General features: G+C 33.1%; 1 protein-coding gene across 2 annotated transcripts in view; it reads right to left on the bottom strand.

Annotated features, from left to right (window-relative positions):
- The window catches only part of NECTIN3 (nectin cell adhesion molecule 3), a 138,714-nt gene that overhangs the window by 51,151 nt on the left and 70,358 nt on the right, over positions 1-17,205 (bottom strand). For both annotated transcript variants that reach the window (XM_054504164.2, XM_054504163.2), the window contains exons 6-7: positions 10,301-10,439; positions 8,004-8,085 (exon numbers count right to left, since the gene is read on the bottom strand). In XM_054504164.2, the coding sequence (XP_054360139.1) occupies positions 8,004-8,085; positions 10,301-10,439 (221 nt within the window). The remainder of the gene's footprint in view (positions 1-8,003; positions 8,086-10,300; positions 10,440-17,205) is intronic.

Here is a 17,205-nt window from a genome sequence, read left to right as displayed (position 1 = left end):
AATGGATGACAGATCAGCAAGTAAAAAAAATGTTCCACATATGAGTAACTAGGGAAAAAATACAAATTAAAATCACAATGAAGTACCAACCACACACCTATTAGAACATCTGAAATTTTAAAAGTCTGATCGTAACAAATGGTGGTAAGGGTACAGAGCAACGTGTACATTGCTGGTGGGAACATACATGGTAAAACTGCTTAGGATGACAATTTGGCATTTTCTTAAAAAGTTACACCTTTTAAGTTGCATTTATCATATGATCCATCTATCCAAACCTAGATGTTTACCCGAGAAATGAAAACACATATTTACACAAAAACTTATACACAAATGTTCACAGCAGCATTGCTTAAAATAGTCGAAAAATGGAAACAGTGCAAATGTCCATCAATAGGTAAATGTAAATAAAATGTAGTATATCTACATGGTATACCTATCTAAAAGGAATAAACCACTGACCAACCCACATGAAGGAATCAAAAATCAAAACAATTATATGGACTGAAAGAAGTGACACCAAAAAAAAAAAAGAACATATTATATGATTCTATTATATAAAATTCAAGAACATGTAAGTTAATATAGAGACTGAAAGTAAATCCAGTGGTTGGGTCCCTGGGGATGTGGAAAGGGAGCAGGGAAATGAGGAGAGGGGAAGATTACAAAGGGGCATCAAGAAACTTTTGGAAGATGATGGATATATGCATTTTCTTGATTGTGGCGATGGTTTCCCAGTGTGTATATATGTTCATGTATATATCTGTGTATTGTGTTTGTGTATTATATGTAAAATGTATCAAACTCACACTTTAAATATATGCCATCTGTTGTATACCAATTTTTAGTAAAGATATCGATCCTTTATACTTCAAATGTTGCATCTATATTTCCTTTGAATATATTATTTCAATATTGTTTCTAAATCATCATTTCATCCAAGCTTTATTGATCACAAAACTTCCCCCACCCCCCACAGACCAGAACAAGGCCCTAATAAGTCTTTAACATCCTGTCTCAATAACTGCCACTACCTATTAATTGGAGGCAATATGCAAGATGTAAACTTTTTTTGCCACTCGAGGGCAAAACCATGCTAGAAATACTCAGTATTCATTTACTTGAAAATAATCCACTCAGTCGCATAGTTTTCTCTAATTTGGATGAAAAATATTAATTCTTCTGTCATCTTTCTCCCTCCCTTCTCCCTGACCCCAAAGCCTATAACTACTGGTAGTATCTGGATAGATGTTAAAATATTCAGATCCGGGAGAAAACCAGACCACTGATGATAATTAACAAAAGCAGCTTATCTAAAAAAATGTTATTGGAAAATGGCAGTGATGTGTCCGAAAGATGAATTTTGAAAGGAAATAATGCAAATGTACAAAACTATACAGTAGTCGGTGGACAGGTTCAAGAATGAAATATGGCATGATTGGTAACAATTAAGATACCTGGAGGACATATCTCCAACTCTAGAACTTGCTAATGAGTAGGACCCTCATGTTTCTAAAGCCACATAATTCGATAAGATTTGAGCCCAATCAAAACAGCACTTCATTTTTTATCTTATTTTATAATATGTCAATGGAAATATAAAATTCATCTTACTAAACATTCTGTACCACAAATTTGGATATCAAGAAGCAATGTATATACTACTCACACTGGAATTAAAAGAAAAAAGTTTCATTATCTACTCAATAAGTGTTTAAATGGTCATAATTTTGTCCAATAAATAAGCACAGACAAGAATGAGAGCTTGCAGGAAAAAATGGCCTATTAGATTGCAAAATTATAATTTTATACACACACACATAATTTTTTACCTATCAGATTACCAATAATCAAGTGGAATATATATACTGTTAGTAAGGATGTGGAGAAATAGGCACTTTTAAGCGTGACTCATAGGAGTGCAAAATAGTACAATATTCATAGAGGACAATTTGACAGGACCTATCAAAAGTATAAACACATTTACTATTTGATATAGCAAGAGCAAATCTAAAAATTTATACTGAAGATTATACTTGCATAGAAGCAATATATATATATAAAATTATTCACTGCAGCATTATTGGTTTATTAAAATATTTTGACATTATAAACTATGTAATATATGCACATTAGAATTTTCTGTAGACATATGAATGAGAATGCTCTGCAATAAAAAAAGATCTCCAGTATATCTTAGGAGGAACAGCAAAAAAATATTTAACAGTACATACAGTTACATTTTATACGAGAAAAAATAAAATGGGTGTATGATGTTTCCTTCCTATGCTTAAATAAACCATATTAAGACAAACAAGAAATTTATTAAAGTGATTTTCTGTAGGAGGTGCTGGGCATAGGGTAAAGAGGAATGGAAATGGAAGGAGACTTTAGAAAATACCCATTTTTTATATTGTTTTGTATGTATTATCTACTCAAAAAAGTATGTAGAAACACTCTTCCTTTACAACACTCTGCCATTAGCATTTACAAAAATTTACTAAAGAATGTGATAAACCACAATGAATTATTTGGGGGAAAATCTTAATTTTCCCAGATAGTAAATTCTGCTGAAGTATTGCCATAATCAATATGACTGATAACAATATTCCAGTCCAGTAATTCAGGTTTTCAACTGCTCTCTATTTTCTTATGCTAAAAGGTCATGGAACACTACATCAAAAACTAATGATGTAATGTATGGTGATTAACATAATAAAATAAAATTTAAAAAAAGTCACTGACAGGGGAGTAAAAGCACTGTAGAGAAATTAGAAACTACAGAAAAATATAAAATAAAACAATATTCACAGAGAAGTCTAATATATAATCATTGTTAATCTTTTAGAATATTGCTATAGTCTCTTGGTTCCCTTTGTTTTTTTTTTTCATTCTTGATACCTGACATTGATATTAGATATAGGGACATTAAATATACTGACGCATAGTTGTGTATCTGGGACAGGGATATTCTAGAATACACAATGTAAACATGATCACATACTGAAAAGAATAAAAAGAGGGGTTTGACTCTTTTTTTCACTTTTGCATTCAAAAATTTTTTGTAAGGTAACTACAATGTGCCAAGCAAAGTGTTGTGCACTGAGACTACAGTACTAAGCAAGGGAGACATGATCCTTGCCTTCATAGCATTTAAGGTCTACAGCAGAGGTTCTCAGAAATGGGGTATCAGGATCCCTTTATACTTTAAAATTTTGAGAACCCAAAGTACTTTCATTTACATGGGTAGTAGCTACCTTAGCTATCTATATTTATCATATTAAACATTAAAACTAAGAGACTTTTAAAATATTTAATTCATATAAACAGGATAATATGATACAAAAATCATCTTTTACATGAAAAAATAACCATGTTTTTCAAAATAAGGATTAGCGAGAAGAGTGGCATTTTATTATTTTTTTACATTTTTGCAAATCCTTTTATTTATTTATTTTTTAAAGATTTTATTTATTTATTTGACAGAGAGAGAGAGACAGCGAGAGCAGGAACACAAGCAGGGGGAGTGGGAGTGGGAAAGGGAGAAGCAGGCTTCCTGCCGAGCAGGGAGCCCGATGTGGGACTCGATCCCAGGACCCTGCGATCATGACCGGAGCCGAAGGCAGACGCTTAATGACTGAGCCACCCAGGCACCCTGCAAATCCTTTTAATATCCAAGTCAAAAGAAGCAAGCTTGATTATTCCAAACATTGGTACTTTTCGTTATTCAATATAAAAAAAATATTTACTAATTTCCCCACCAATGTCAATCCCATGATTGTAGATACAGGTTTTATAGAAATTATAATTTTTACGTGGAACCTCAAGTTTTTTTCATTGGCAACAAACACTGTCAGTTATTTGCCTTGAGTGACAGGTTCAGTTCATTGATCTGTGAGAAAATGTCTGCAAATTATTCAAGCCTGAATGGCACAGTTTGTTAGTCATTCTTTTAAGTAAAAATGGTGTTCCACAAAAAGGCACCTAATTTCAGCTTGGAATTCAAGCACACAAGCACTTTATGCATATATCCCATCTAATCACACAGAATATTAATACACACACATATATTTACAAATACAAACCAAGTGTTTGAAATCTTGAAAACTGATCTGTGTATTCCAACACCTGAAATACTGTTCATAAAACATTTTCCAGGTTGCTAAAAACTTTTTAAGTTACCAAAAATCCACTGACATATGGTTACTTCTGCGTATGTGATTACCAAAGAGGAAAAAAATCTCATGATATTTCAAGAGATTAGAAAGCTTTTAATAATATGTCAGCATTGTGCAAATAACTTCAAGAGCCACACTCCCTACAGTATTACTGCTTGACTGAAATTCCTGCTATGATCCTCAGTAAAGTCAAGTAACGGTATCTACTTCATGGAATCTACTAGCCCTGACTTTCCAAGTTAAATAAATGCTATTTTAGACTGAACCAGAGTATTCTAAAAGATCTACATTTACATCCAGATTTTTTCCATATCAGACATCAAACTCTATTTGTTATGTATATTTTTCCTGAAAATGATTGTTGATTTGGGAAATATTTTTTTCACATCAGAGTATACAACTCTCCCAATACAAGGCTAAAATACAGCATTATTCATAAAATGGAAATTGTTGCCCAAAATTGTAATACAAAGAAATTTTATATCAGTGTTCAGTATTTTGTACTGGATTTGAAGCTGAATGAGATAAAGAAACCCACTAAACTGTAAGCAACATTGGCCAGTCTGAAAAATACTGGTCTATAAGAGTGGGAAAGCAATTTCTAGAACAATATGTATTCTATGATCACATTTGTGTTAAAAAAATATTTGCAGATGTAAATATGGATGATATACACATGAACATAAATTCATGGAAAAAAGTGTGGGAGAATATTTAAATTCATAACAGTGGTGATTGCTGGAGAAGGAAATTATGTATTTGGTGATGGAGCAATGAAAAAGGGCTTTCACAGTTGACTATAAATTTCTGTAGTTTCTGATTTTTTTTTGTTGTTCCAAAAATATACTTACGGATTACCTATATAATGTTAATCAACGTAACAAAAAGGTAAAATATACTTTAATGTCATTAAGTTAATATTTGTTTCCTAAATGAAGACTCAACTTTCATAGATTACCTAATACATGACAAGCTGGTGGTATTTCTTAATTAACCTTTGCCTTCAGGCAAGACATTCCTTTTTATTTCCCTCACACTTACATGCATGCCTCCATGCATCTTCTCTGCAGTATGGTAATAGCTCCCATTCAAGCAAACTGCCTCCTCACAGTGCCAGGCCTCATTCTCCTAATTTACACTGAGAAGAAAACTTCTCAGGGATGAGTGTTGGCACCATTACCACAAAAAGCAATAATCATACAAGGTGGACAAATGTGGGTAGTGAGGAAGTGCTTCCTTCTGTGGCTTCCCAAGGGTAGAACACTGATGGGTAGAACAAGTGGGACTCTGTTCCTTAAAGCCATGTAGGCATTTGGGAGCATGGCCTTGTGACCTAGTTATCTAGGAAGGCTGAGGGCTAATGACTTCAAGCAGGAATTAACACATCACTTTAAAGGTGACAAGTTACCTAGTGAAGTGGAACATTACAAAGGCATTTAGTATTACAACATGCTATCACTGCACAAACCTAATCAGATAGTAATGACACACTTACATATTTCTTGGTTACCGAGACACAGTTCTGTGTATTTTACATTTTGAGATCACAAGATTAATTAAAACACAAACAGCCACATAATTAACACATGACCTTATAATGCATGAATCATAACAAATTATCTCACTGATGGATAATGATTTTAGCCTATTCTTTTTTTTTTTTTTTTTGAGGGAGATTGCGTGCGCAAGTGCGCTCATGCGCAAGTGCGCCCATGCGCAAGTGCGCCCATGTGAGCCGTTGGGGGCACAGGGGAGGGAGAGAGAGATTTTTAAGCAGGCTCCAAGCCCAGGGCAGAGCCTGAAGCAGGGTTTGATCTCACGATCCTGAGATCATGACCCTAAGATCATAACCTGAGCCTAAATCAAGAGTCAGGCATTTAAATGACTGAGCCACCTAGGCACCCCTAGCCTAACTTATTCTTAAAAGCTTTATAAAATTAGGAATTATTTCATCTCCAACTCAAGTTCTGACTCTCTTAAGCAAAATGACAGCAAATAGCTAACCCTCAGCAATATTTTATAAAACCAGTTTTATAGCTAGAAGAGAAAAACAATCACATTTTTCACCTGCCTAATTTCAAGATGAGGAAAAAGTCACAATGTTACTAAATGGTCTCTGATTTCCAAGTCTAATGTTTGTTACTCATTGCAGGTGCTCTCCCACCAATTTTCTTTCTAAACTTTTCATTACTTTTCCATATGGCTCTTATTTCTACCCAGGTTTATGCTTTTGAGTATGCAATTTACTATAAATCAAATTACTCTAATCAACAACTGAGTAATTGCATCACATGCGTCATAACTCCTACCTCCAAAAGCCAGGAAGCCTTCCCTAACTCTAAGGATTCTAAAAATTGTAGTTTCTAACACTGTCAACTCAAATCATCCAAGAAAAATCTTCCTTTTGTGTTTATTTGGTAGCTAAATACATATATAGCAATCATATTTTTTAAACTAAAACCAAGGACAGATGATGATCAAAACCAAATAATTTTCCCCTGATTCATAAGCTTTTATAAATATTTAATTTGAAGATATTAAATAGTAAGTTATATAGTCAGTTGGTTTTACAGACAGGAATGAAATTACACACAGTTAGGGTTGTCCTAGAAAATTACCAACAACATTCTAAGAGAATGCCCAAAACTAAACCTAGAAATCCTCTGATTAATTACTAGCTTTGTGGAGGGAGGAAGACAGCTTTCTTTCTGCAGCAGTTAACAACAGCTCTAGCTAAATATTTTGTTGACATTCCACACTACTTGTCAAGTTCATTTATTTGCCAAGAGAGATGTGAGGCTACACTCTTTCTGTGAAAACAAGGGGTCTGAAAAGATGGCATGTCTCACCCCTCAGACACCAGCTTTGGTTAAGACAACAGAGCAGGTGACCCCTGGCAATGACTGCGAAAGCCAGGGAACGAATGTTCCTCCCCGCCCCATTCTCAGGCAGGAGACTATCTGGTCAACTAAGATACAGAAGCTAACAACATCTTAACACATATATTCCCTTGGAGTTTTCCCACCAAATTAAATTAATTGGTGGGCAAATAATTTGCCTTATTTGAGCTGAAGATACGAAACATATCTTTGGAGGAAAATACTATAGAATATTCCCACAGGTAAAAACAAACAAACAAAAAAACCCAATATAGGGTCAGAGCCCCAAAAGGTTACATGGATATGAGAGGGAAAAAAAACGAAACTACTAATGCTAAGAGTAAAAGTATTCAAATATTCTGATGGTTTCAACTTTCCTCTAGAGAGCATATTAATCTAGGTACAGAACATGAGATAGAAGCATTTAATCGATACCTTCACATGAATTATTACAAACTAATTCCAAAAGAAAATTTAAAAGTTATCATAAATGTAATATGAGGACCAATATTCGTACCCAGAATTTTAAACTGGAATATAAACCTTTTGCTGCTAAAGAAAGAATGCTAAAATTTAGACCTTGAGTATACTGAAAAGAAACACACCCTACCAAAGGCATTCAATTTTTCTTTTATTTTATATAAAAATGCATATTTTACAATGAGTCTATATGTCAATAAAACTATATTAACAGTAAGTCTTTGGCCATAAACTTTTAGTAAAAATCTCTACTCTTAATACAGTGTTACTTTGTTCCATCCACACTGGCTATCACATCTTTTCTTACCAATTTGTCGACAAAGTTTGATCCTTTAAGTGTTTCAGAGAAATGATTATGTGTTATTATGCAACATTTAATGTATAATGACTAGATAATACTCAAATAAAATACACTGCTTACTATTTTTTATTTCATTTTATTTTAAGTATAACCATGAACACATACCTGATATAGATCTTTTTGAGGCAAGGGTGGGGATCGTTCTTCATACATGGGAGGTGGTTTATGTGTGGGTGGAAGGTCGATCCTGCATTAAAAATGTTAATAAATGTGATCGCAACATTTAGCAAGAAAAAAAAGAAAGAAAGAAAAGAAAGAAAAAGGGGGAAAACAAGGTTCCCTTAAGTTTTGAGAACCTCACACTAATATTTATATTAGTGTACACACTTAATTCAGTTCTTATATTTCCATTAACCTATCACAGATGGGGAAAAAAAAAAAACCCTGGTTTTAAACTTCCAATGTTAAAAACCCTGGTTTTAAACTTCCAATGTTTAAAACCAATCTAATTGATTCATTTAAAGAAGTAACTCAAATGGAAGCATTTTTCTGAAAATTATTAAGTAACCTAGTACATAACCAATTTACTTCAGTATTGCACATTTTTCCATCTGACTATGCCTACCATCATTTTAAAGATAGTCAAACGTGTGCAATGGAAGGCAACGTGTCATAAAAGTAATTTAAAAAACTGTATCTTAAAATGATAATGAAAAAAAATTATACTGCTTTTTGGAAATACTTCCAAACTAATTTTCAAAACCCATGGTTACTCTTAGAATATCCATCATGCAAATTAAGATTTTTCAATCTAAAGACCATTATAAATCCTTGTCACATGAAATAAAGAGGCCATTACATCCTCAGGGAATACATTTATTTTTGCCAAAATAACCAAATAAACTTTTAAAAAAACTTATATTTTCATGTATTTAAGTATTGTTGTTATAATAAAAATAAAATTAAGTATATCTGGTGGCTCTGAATTTTAGAGAACAATTTTTTTTATATATTCTCATACTTTTGAAGTTCAAAGATAACTAATTTTCAATACATGTGATGACTAAATCAAACAAAAATGTTACCTATATTAAAAAATAAAAAGAATGAAATCTATAAAGGCCAAAGTAATTACAAATTCTCTGTGGCCTAATAACTTTTCAATGTGGGCATGAAATAATAATTTTAAATGAATAGAATTCAAATAACAAATAAAATGGTTACATGGATGTAATTATTTAGCCTACTAGTAAATTATGTTTTTGAAATTATAGAAAAGCCTGAGATAACTTGGAAACTAAAATGAAGTTAACCGCATGCTACTCCTGAAATAGTAAAGAACTATACAGATTATTGCTACATATAAATATTTTAACTATAAATATTAAAGAATCAGTGTTCCAGGTGTTGCATTGAAAAGGTACTTTGCAGTTCTTATTTAAAGGTAATTATTTCCTTTCATCTAATGAAAATCACAGCAAATTTATAGCTCCAAGGTGCCATCAGTCATTTGGGTGAGAAAAGTGAGGCCCATGGAGGTGATGTGACTTGTTCAGGATCACACCACTACTTTGATCATGATAGAGCTGAGACTAACACTCAGTTGTCTTTAATCTAAGAAGATCTATGCTATACCTGTGCCAGATTAGAGAGGCAGAGACATATACAAGGCATTTATGAAGACAGAAGAAATACATTCTTTGAGAGACAGCCTCATGTCCTAATATAAAAATATTAGTAACTACATAAGAAATAATGCCATTTGTATAAAACGCCACAGTTCATAAGCAATATCTTATTCTACTCATCACAACCATGGAAGGTAAATAGGAAAAATATTATTCACATTTCACAGATGAAGCAACAAAGCTGTTGATGGAATTCAGTGAATTGGGACATTGGTCTTTTGATTCTACAGCGAAGTGCAATTTATACTTTAACATTCTGGCTCAATGACTAGGCCCAAAATACTGCTTTCTCTTTAAATAAAAAAGTTGCACATTTTGTAACTCACCAAAACCAAAATTGTTTAAGGAAAAAAGCTTTAAAACTCTATTTGATAATTCTTGGCAGTTGAACATTAATAAGATCTATCTAGACATAAGACTGGCATATACAATCTGGAGAAGCAATTAAACTTCTAAGCTATTTTGAATCTCTCTTTCAACCACACTCCGTCAAAGGCCTGCATTTTTATTCACAAGGCAGGACAAAATAAAGTGTCATTACGTTATCATCTGGAAAGATGTCCAGTGTATTTGTAGGTGAAAAAGGTGTCTAATTTATTTGTCTCCAATGGCTCCTTGACACTATTTACCAAAACAGTACATTCTGATGCAACCATGGTCATCTCACAAAGATCTGTGTCTTTACTCCCATCCCTCAGACATTTTACACAAGTAGCTGTAAAGATAAAGACTGACTCATACTGAATGTTGAACATGAGCAAAAAAGTTACTTACACTTTGTCAAGATAGGATGGTCTCTTTTTTCGAGGAGTCAGCAGGACAATCACAAAGACAGCAATGATGAAGAGAGCAAGAACAGCTCCGATTACAGCTCCAGCTACGGCTACGGAAGAGGTCTGCTTAAATGGGACATCTGTAAAGCAACAAAAATTAGGCCTTTCAAACAATTTTAAAAAGTTCTTAAATTTGCATATCCTAATTTCTAAAATGTTCAAAGACTGATTGAAGCATGTTACCCAACAGCAAGCTTAGAGAACCCCTAATTGGATTCATTACTTTTTGTAGGATTATGCTAAGACCCTTCTTCCTTGCCAAGATGTCACCTTAGCACTTCAGCTTTGCTTTTTTTCAAGTTATGGAAATAATATTCCCAGTCAGATAGCAACAAGTGAATCTATTTTCTATGGGCAAAGAATGTCTGGAGGAGAAAAGGATGAAAACTATTTTAAATTCTTACTCTAAAAGATAAAACAATTTTTTCATTATTCTTTGAGTTAACCAACAATAAATACATTTACCATTTTTATACTAGTAAGATATAAAAGAAATTCTATTAAGGAAACCAAAGGGTTTCAAGAAGGGGCAAACCAAAGACATAAAAAATACCCCAGATCTAATAAATACAGTCGAAAATGACACTGTATATGTTTTTAAATAGAGGTATTATAAAAACAGCACTTGTTGCAGATAATTTCCCTTAATTCATGAACATTTAATACAAAGTACACTGAAGATAGTGTCTTTACTACAAAATTAAATGGAAAATCATCCCTATCCCTTGGCTGTAAACACACTACATAATTTCTTAATACCAATTTCTCTTTCCCAGCCTGCACCATAAATTTTGTTAAGGATTTTAAAAACATATTTAGCAATTATCACTTCATACGATCCTGAAAAATTAAGTCACTCTACTTTATGAACATTCAAATAAGGGAATTTACCTAAAACTATTGTATCTATGTATTTTCAAGTATAAATATTTGGATATGACAGTACAATCAATCCTTATGTGTAAGTATTTTGATAATTTCAGCGACATTAAACTTTTTGAGTAACAACCAAGTACCATCAATATACACAATTTTGTTTTATTTTCTAACCAATAAGATGTTTAAGATAATATTGTAAAAATGAAAATACTGCAGTTCTAAAGTTAAATATTCTGCCCAAGCTCATTCAATCAACAACTAGTACAGAACAAAGAGTAAAAGAAAGCTAGCTGGGGTAGGCTAGAAGCCCTCACCATTATGCCCTTGTTGGGAGAAAATGGTTTTTGCAATACCTAATGTAGACTCTCCTTTTGGGCCCCCACTTGGAAACGAAGAACTCTTAGCTTTCACTTAAATGGACATTCACATAAACTTCTAAATAACTGCAATGACCGCTGGAACCAGACATGGCAAATTTAAAGGAAATTAAAGCACTATCAGTTTTGAAATATGTTTCACCAACTTACCATCATATTTCTATATAAATATATATTTAGAAGTATTTTCCAACTCTGTTTCTATTAAAATGTGAGTTGCATGGTGTTTTAGATTGCTTAAAAAATGTTTTACTTTTTTCTCAATTATAAAAATTTCCTTAGCAAACTATCAATCCTGTTTATTAATGAGTCATTTTATTAGTCTCATTCTACACTAAGAACCTTACGCCAGTATAAGTAACCCATTTCAGTAACCTTTCAAACACTGGTTAGAATCTAAAAATAGTAAGATACACATTTTTTTTTTTTTTTTTTAAATAGGCTCCATGGAGTGGAGCCCAATGCGGGGCTTGAACTCATGACCCTGAGACCAAGACCTGAGTTGAGATCAGAGTAGGACACTTAACCGACTGAGCCACCCGGATGTCCTTAGATAATACAATTATTTTAAGCAATATAACCAGCTTACTCATTCGGGATCTTACCCTTATTTGCTAATACATGCCTAGTTTATCTTCCTATTACTGCTCATTTCTCTAATCCCCACTATCTCCATTTGAATATGTGCTATACGAGGAAAGCTCTGAAATCCAAGCCAGTCAAATATTATTCTGCCCTTGTAAATGTTTAAAGATTTGGAATGACCTAGGAATAATTTCTACTCTACACTATCACTTTTCCCACTGTATAAATTATAGCTTTGTATTCAGTCTTTAACAATAGGTCATTTGAAACCTATTAAGGTTACGTGCCTGAGGTTACGTGACGAAGGCCATATACATTGTCAGTGGCACAAATAAAAAATCCCAACATGTCAAATGTGCTACTTATGCCACACTAATTATTCTAAAGGTTTTCCTTTAAAGGAAATCTTGATTTTGCTAAAGGATAAAAAGCAGCCCTATCATTTTTGCCCAAGAGTACTGAATTCAAATTTGAGGGTTATCTTGATGGTAAGGACAAAGTTAATACCATATGTATAGTAATACTTCCAAAATTATTTTTGAAAAACTCAGGTTACTCTTTGAATGTAAGATTTTCAATGTACAGGTCATTATACATTCTTCATCAAACTGCACACCTCCAAGAAAACCTTTCAGTTAATCTTAACAAAGATATTAAATTTGATAGTGCTTGTAATAAAACATAATCACATACTTTTCATACCCTAAAGTAATTCCCAACTCTATACACTATTTTTCATATTCTTAAGTAATTCTCAAGTCCAAATAGGCACTATTTTTAAACATTTAAGTTACGGTCTACTTATCTACTTCTGTCCCATTAGCCTTATAATTCCTAGCTCTAGGACTCTGTAACAGAGTTGACTGCATGTTGACCATAACTCTTATTTCGATCTCAATTGGGCATACTTATTTCACCGGGTTCCATTCATTCTTTATTCATATTTTTCTTTTTTGTATACCTCTTCTTAGTATCAGAACAGTCTAGCAAGTGCTGAAAAGAGCAATTGAAAGAAAAGCTGGGTATGAATCCATTTACCAATTGGATATTCTATATAGGTAAACTGACTGTTAAATACATATATGGGATATATTTCATATTTCCCTTTCTGATTTTTCTACTAATTGACAAAAAAACTAAAGAATATATTTAAGGGTATTAACAGGTGATGAACACTAGTATGAAATGAAATGCAAAGGAAGGGCTGAAATTTCTTGCATTCAAAAAGAATTTTAATGAAAATTGAGAATTTAGTTCTAACACTGTCTCCTCCACATCTGCCCACATAATCTACATAGACTCTGTAACAAAATAGAAAAAAAGCAAATGTATAAAAATTTGGCATTCTCAAACATTCAGCTAATTTACTGAGTGACTGACATGAAGCAACATTACTATCACCCAAGGAAATGGCCTACTAAATCTTAACGATAGGCTTACAATCAGTAGAAAATAAGACAAAAGCGTTAAAATATTTGACATTAAAGGATTGGTGTATGTGTATCTCAAAAGAATAGCTTCCTATTATCATGGCATCCATATCAACCCACATATATTGGAAACTCATCCACAAAAACAAAAGAAATAGCACTCCCCAATACAACAAAAAACTTACAGCCCATAACCAGAAGTATCATGCCTATGCCTCAAGGCAAAAACGTTCAAAAATCTGTTAACACATCATACCAAAAGAAACAATATAGATAGAAGAAATTTCATTACTTTTTGAAAAAATATACATATAACTACTAAACTGAATTTAAGTTTGTCTTTATTACTGATACATATGAATAAAAAATATGTGAAAGCTTTCGAACATGTGTTCACCTAATTCACATCTCACAAGATTTGAAAAAAAAATTCTACTCTATACAGTAAAATAGAGCTATTTGCTAAAACCACTTAAAATGGGTGGGTATAGAAATCTACAGGCACTTTTCACACTTATATTCAAACACTAGGTCCTAACAATTAATTGAAACATTGTTTCATTTTTTCATTCCCTTCACCAAAACTTCAGTGATGTCATCACATGATTCACACATTAATGTGAATTATCTACAAACTTCTATTTGCTCCCATAATATCTATCACTGTATTACAGATTTTCCCCATGAATATATCTTATTTTTATTTTTCAATAGCCTCTTTAATGCTTACCTTTTCAATATATCTAGTTCTTTATATCCATCCAAATATTTATCTCACTACTTTTTAATAAAAGTCCTCTCTCTGGGTCAGAACAATGTTGTCAGCATCTCATTCAACAAATTCTCAATAGTAACCTAATATGTGTCAGGCACGTGCTAAGTGCCAAGAAGGCAAGGATGAATTTTACATAGTCCCTATCTTCACCGTAGAGAGCAAAATCCCCAAAGTGGGGTCACAGAATCCATACATGTATATTTTCCAACATAGGGATTATCATCATTTATCCTGTCCTTTTTTTTTTTTTTAGGATAAGTGATAATTACAAAATACATGTGTACTAGCACATTAATATGTGGACTAGCACTTGTAGCCCCACTTTGTCCAAATGTCAGGAGTTCACGTGCTACACAAAGCACCCACAAAATCCTGTGGGAAGTGTGGGGTGGGATAGTTCCAGAACGAAATCCAATAGACATGTGGTTGTTCCCTCTCAGCACAGTCAGCATACTGTGACCCACTGTGATATATGAGAGCTCATGAGTGAACTAGTAACCACCCTCGATTTAACGAGAGGTCAAGAATGTAAAGGAGGCACGACATGGGTGCCCTGGGTGATGGGTGTACATCTGACACATAGACCAAATGAGGGTATGGTGCTAATCCATGTTATATATTAGTAAACATTTATTCCCAGTAGATGTCATTCCTGCAAGGAACTGGCAGAATGAAGAGAACACCAATAATGAAGATGCAGACAGTGACAAAACCCCCAAAACAGCAATGCAAATATCTAACTCTTAATGCATAAACTTGATCAGTTACATTATGAAGTAAAACCATAGCCATATAATCAGATGTGATGGGTCAACCAAAAAAACTGAAACACATTAGAAGACCAAATAAAATAAGATAAAGGTTTACATTCACTCTTATTAATGATAAACCTCACACTAGACCCATACTGTGCTAAAGTAGTAGGTAATACGAGGGATGAGGTTATTTGATTAGCAAAACATTGAAAAAACAAACATTTTAAACAGGAGACTAGCTCTAAAAACAGTAGTTGGGATTAAAACTGTTAAGGTCCCCAACAGTGTACTTCTTCCATTTAAATCTACTTGTTGAGAGGTAGCATTTTAGCTACTAAGTATCAAAATAAAAACCATATATCAAAATATACTGAATATGGAATCAAATCCCTGAATCACTGAATCAAAAGTCTAAAGCCAAGATAAAAAAAAAAACAAAACAAAATGAACAATCATATGGTTTGAGCTGGACCTTGAATATGGAAAAGGGTGGAAAGGAAAGCTCAGGTAAAAGCAGCATGGACGTAATTATTCAGACATCAAAGCACATGGTATGGTAAGAAAAACAGAGTTAATAAATCTAGACATTAAGTAGGTTCCCGCTTAGATCTAGGCTTTGAGCATCTAATGACTGACTGCTTAATATCAAAAGAAAAGCAGGTATGATGTGCCCTCCGACAGAAGATACCACCACTTAAGTAACTGCCCCCACCCCAAATTAAACCTTAACCTTATAAAGTTTCTAGACCTGACAATTTACAGAAAATAGAGAGGTACAACTGGCACAATCCAAACCAGGAAACTGCAGGACACACATGAAGCCATTTCCTCAACAAATAAATTACAAGGCAAAAATCAAGGGAGGAGGGGAGTGCCTCACAGAGAACATATAGATTGAAAGATATAATATATGGATTACATTCAGATACTAAATAAAACCGCAGATTAATTTTTTGTGTAATAATAAATTTGTGGTTACTTTTCCTAAGTGTTCCTTCTCTTTCAGAGCTGTGTGTTGATACATTTATAGATGAATTAATGGCAGGAGGGATTATGTGGGTAAGAGTTTAAATGGAACAAGATTGACCATGAATTGATAATAATTGAAGGAGGTACATGAAGGCTCATTTCATTATTCTATCCTACTTTTGCATAATTTCCCATAATACAGTGTTTTTTTTTTTTTTTTTTTAAAGGGAGGCCAGCCTTCTAGATTTAGTTACCTCTGGCTTTTAGATCACGCTGCCCCTTTAAGACTAGGTGCTTCCTGAGATATTTCTCATAAATGAAACTGTGAAATTAGATATCATATCTCTATAGAAATATTATACATGTAGGGAAATGGGGCCTTGAATTATTCTTTCAAGTTTTTAAGATTATAAACTTATCCTACTAAACTCACTTTCACTCTGCTTCACCCATGGCATCCAGCCAGAACAGCAGAAAAGGTAAGTGAACTAGGACAACCCAAAATTGAATCAAGTTTTAGCCTCATAAATTGAAATGAACATGATAAAATAACTATCATCAAGGTTCAAGAAAATGACCCCTAAGGATATATACAGTGAAAGCTTTTGTAAGCAAACCTATCACTACTCAACTCAAAGTACATAGGTTCCAAACCAAACCAAACAAAAACAAAAAAACTTGCAGCTTACTGGGATAGGAGAAAACAAATATTAAACAGAAAGCATTTTTTAGAACATAGAAAAGGTGATATGCCATGTACACGATTCCAGATATTCTTTCATGCATGAATTTCCATTGGTATAACAAGAGGGAAACCGAGCTTAATCTAGTCAAACTGTATGCTATTTAAAAACAAAAACAAACAAAAAAACTGCTGCTTGCTTTAAGATAATTTAAAGTTTAGGAAAACAAGTATAATTTTAAACATCAGAGATAGAAAACATGGAGGTAATTACAATTAGAAACAATGGCATTTATAAAGAAAGCCATTATAACGTTTATAAGTGAAAAACACTAAATGCCAACTTACAAAATATTTCGTGAAATATGTTCATCCAAATGAAAGCCAATATATA

Source organism: Mirounga angustirostris, unplaced genomic scaffold (genome assembly GCF_029215605.1).
Source record: "Mirounga angustirostris isolate CCGP_5_RB_7025 unplaced genomic scaffold, mMirAng1.0.hap1 SCAF_1, whole genome shotgun sequence".
Lineage (NCBI taxonomy): Eukaryota > Metazoa > Chordata > Mammalia > Carnivora > Phocidae > Mirounga > Mirounga angustirostris.
The sequence above is the reverse complement of the archived record's forward strand: the minus strand, read 5'-3'. Positions and strand labels throughout refer to the sequence as shown.